We start from the raw sequence: 2931 nt of genomic DNA, 5'->3' as shown, positions 1-2931 counted from the left end.
AATGGCCATTCCTAGCAAAAATCTAGAAAATGTGTGCCTAATTACGAGTTTAGTTTCTTCTTTGCCTACCACCCTCATTAAACAGACGGAGAGATTTCACAACTGTACAGAACCAAGAAAGGAAAAGAAAGCTAACTTCCGGGTACGGATCGCAGCAGAATTGTTTCCACGGAAACAGTAACTGGTTCCCAGGTAGGCGCGATCTCGCGGTGCTTGGCCGGCGGAAGTGACGTTAGCCACTCTTCTCTGTTGGATAGCCGTGGCTCCACCTCCCACAGCAGCGGCCTTTTCTCGCGCGAACTACGTCTGCCGTTCGGGCCGCCCAGGGTAAACATGGCGTCTGCCCTGGAGCAATTCGTGAACAGTGTCCGACAGCTCTCTGCTCAAGGTGAGGTCCTGGGCTGGCCCTCTGGGCTACGGGGACGGGTTTGCATGCCCAGCCGCCAGCGGGAGCGGCTGGGACCGCCCTGTTAGTACCGAGCCTCGTCTCTGGGGCTGTGCTCGCGGTTGCAGTGCTTTAGACCCGGGCGGGATTTAGCGCGGATGAGTTTGAGCAGCTTCGTTGCGCTCTCGGGCCCCCTTGTCCTCACCCGCCGGCCCGTGCTCTCGGCAACCTGGCCTCCTCCCCTCCCTGGGGCGGCCCGGAGCTTCCTACCCGCCACCCCGCATCCCCCCACCCCGAGCCCCTTCTACCCTGGCGCCTCGCTTGACGCCTTTCCGAGCGCCTGTTGGCCCCGTCGGCCTCCCTTCCCTGCGGTGATTGGTGCACGGGCCCTTCTGTCCCGGCAGCCGCCTCCTGGCTAGGCCGCGGGCAGAGCGAGCAAGGCATATGGGTGCCTTGGCTCAGGCTCACCTTGGCCGGCTCCTCAGCTGCCGCTCAGCGCGCCCTCGGGAAGCCTCCGCCCCTATTTTAGTACTGCAGAAGGCCGAAGGCGCTCTCGCTCGCAGGACTCCGTTACTGAGGGTGGAATTGTGACCATTATTACTTTGCCCTTACGTTTTTATGCCGTTTAGTTTCATCTTATCATCACTTGATAGCCCTGGAGTCAGGATTTAAAGTAATTAGCTGCTGGCTGTGAAGGCCGCTATAACCATCCTGTTTCTTCATCTGTAAAATAAAAATTAAGCCCGTACCTCTTGGAGTTATTAGGATTGAATGAGAGAAACCATGTAAAAGCACTTGAAACAGTGCTTATCATATGGGGTGCAGCAAATACAGTCACAAATTATTGGTAATGGCCATTAATTGTAAAGTTTTAGGAACTTTGTGACCTCGAGCCAGTCACCTTTAGTCTCTATTTCCATTTGTTCAAATGGAGAGGTGCTATCTACCTCACTGTTGTTGTAAGGCTTAATTGATTCAATATGGAGACATGCTTAATGAAATACTTCTCTCATTTCCCTTATTATTGATAAAAGTTAGGTTCACAGCTGAGGCAAAGACTTGCAGTCTCTATGAATGAAGAAACCATTCATTTACTCGTTTATGACACAAACACTTAGTTTCTACTTTCTAGGATGTAGTGTGTTTAGAAGACTTGGGTTGGAACCTTGTCTCAGTCATTTCATGTGCCTGGGCCATGTTTCTCATTTACAAAACGGAACTGGGACTGTTGAGCATCAAGAGGGATCACTTATCTGAAAGCTTTGTATATGTGCTCTATGCAAGACATCAATTTAGGAACAGTCTGCCAGGCAGAGATAAATATACTTTTACTGCCCTCAGCTTCTGTGCCTCATGTTCACAGTATAGTAAATGTTTATGAGTGTCTATTTTCTCTGCTCTTATTCAAATTTTCTAACATGGACCTTAAATGAAGGGACTATCATAATTCCCAGCTTTCTCTGATTAGAGGAAATTTCATTGGCCAGATCTCTGGGTTGGGCTCATTTCAGATATGCCCTGTGACACTTAAACTTAACTTTTGACTCTCCCCTTGGCCCTGCACTAGTTAACTCATGATTTCATAGTGACCCAGCTTTTATCTTAAGTCTCAACTCAGCATTGATTATTTAATTGGGGAAAAAATAATGGCCTGAAATGCTTATTTCTGGATGTTTCTAATCATTGTAAACGTATTTAGAATGATGGGTTAAAAGGGGGGCTCAGATTATTTAACTGGAAGAAGCTGTGTATTTCATACCTATCAGTGAGATCTTTAATAAAATGATGGAAAGTTGTGTTATTATCTTGTAACACAGTTCAACTTGTGTTATTATCTTGAAAAATGATACCCAGTAAGATCATGGATGTTTTTTATTCTTGTTTTGCAATGCATATGATAATAATGGAATATTTCCTTTATTTTTGATAGAACTTATCAAATATAAAAGTATTATAGAAGCCTCAGGCATTAAATATCAAAGTTCCTAGCTACAATCGCTTGGATTTTAAGCATTATATTACTTAAATGTTTGCTTTTTTTAAAAAAGATTTTATTGGGGAGTTGGGGGAGGGGAACAGCATTGGGGAATCAGCGAAGGGGAACAGACAAGTTGCTGTCCTTTTGTTCTTCAGTCTAGTTGTGGAGGACATTGCTTCACTGGCCCATGTTGGAATTATCATTGCGTTCTTCCGGGTGAGGCAGATCGGTCGCCGGCCTCTGGACGGCGGCTCTTGGCAGCTCACACCGGCTGCCGGCTGCTCACACTGGCTGCTGGTCACTCACGTTAGCTTATGGCAGCCCACTGCAGCCTACACTGCCGCCGTTGACTCATAGCAGCCCAGCTCCAGGTCGAGATGCTGTTCACCATCTTAGCTGTAGAGGGCAGTGTCACTGGCCCTTATGTGGGATCCGAACCAGGGCCCTGCTGCTCAGAGCTAGCGTCCCAAGCCAGCTCTTAACCAACGCGCCTCTCAGCTGGCCCTTAAATGTTTTTGTTTTTTTAAAAAGATTTTTATTGGGGAATTGAGGGAAGGGGAACAGACAA

The 2931-nt window shown here is 47.5% G+C and overlaps 1 protein-coding gene across 3 annotated transcripts in view; it reads left to right on the top strand.

Annotated features, from left to right (window-relative positions):
• The first annotated feature begins 222 nt into the window (after positions 1 to 222).
• COPS3 (COP9 signalosome subunit 3) overlaps positions 223 to 2931 on the top strand; it is a 29060-nt gene continuing 26351 nt past the window's right edge. The window contains exon 1 of one of the 3 annotated variants that reach the window (XM_019656754.1): positions 223 to 388. Coding sequence is in view for 1 of the 3 variants with exons in the window: in XM_019656749.1 (XP_019512294.1) it covers positions 334 to 388 (55 nt within the window). In the remaining 2 variants the exon portion in view is untranslated. The remainder of the gene's footprint in view (positions 389 to 2931) is intronic. The other 2 variants (XM_019656749.1, XM_019656750.1) reach the window with 2 other exon arrangements.

This window comes from Hipposideros armiger, unplaced genomic scaffold (genome assembly GCF_001890085.2).
Source record: "Hipposideros armiger isolate ML-2016 unplaced genomic scaffold, ASM189008v1 scaffold_264, whole genome shotgun sequence".
Taxonomy (NCBI): Eukaryota; Metazoa; Chordata; class Mammalia; order Chiroptera; family Hipposideridae; genus Hipposideros; species Hipposideros armiger.
The sequence above is the reverse complement of the archived record's forward strand: the minus strand, read 5'-3'. Positions and strand labels throughout refer to the sequence as shown.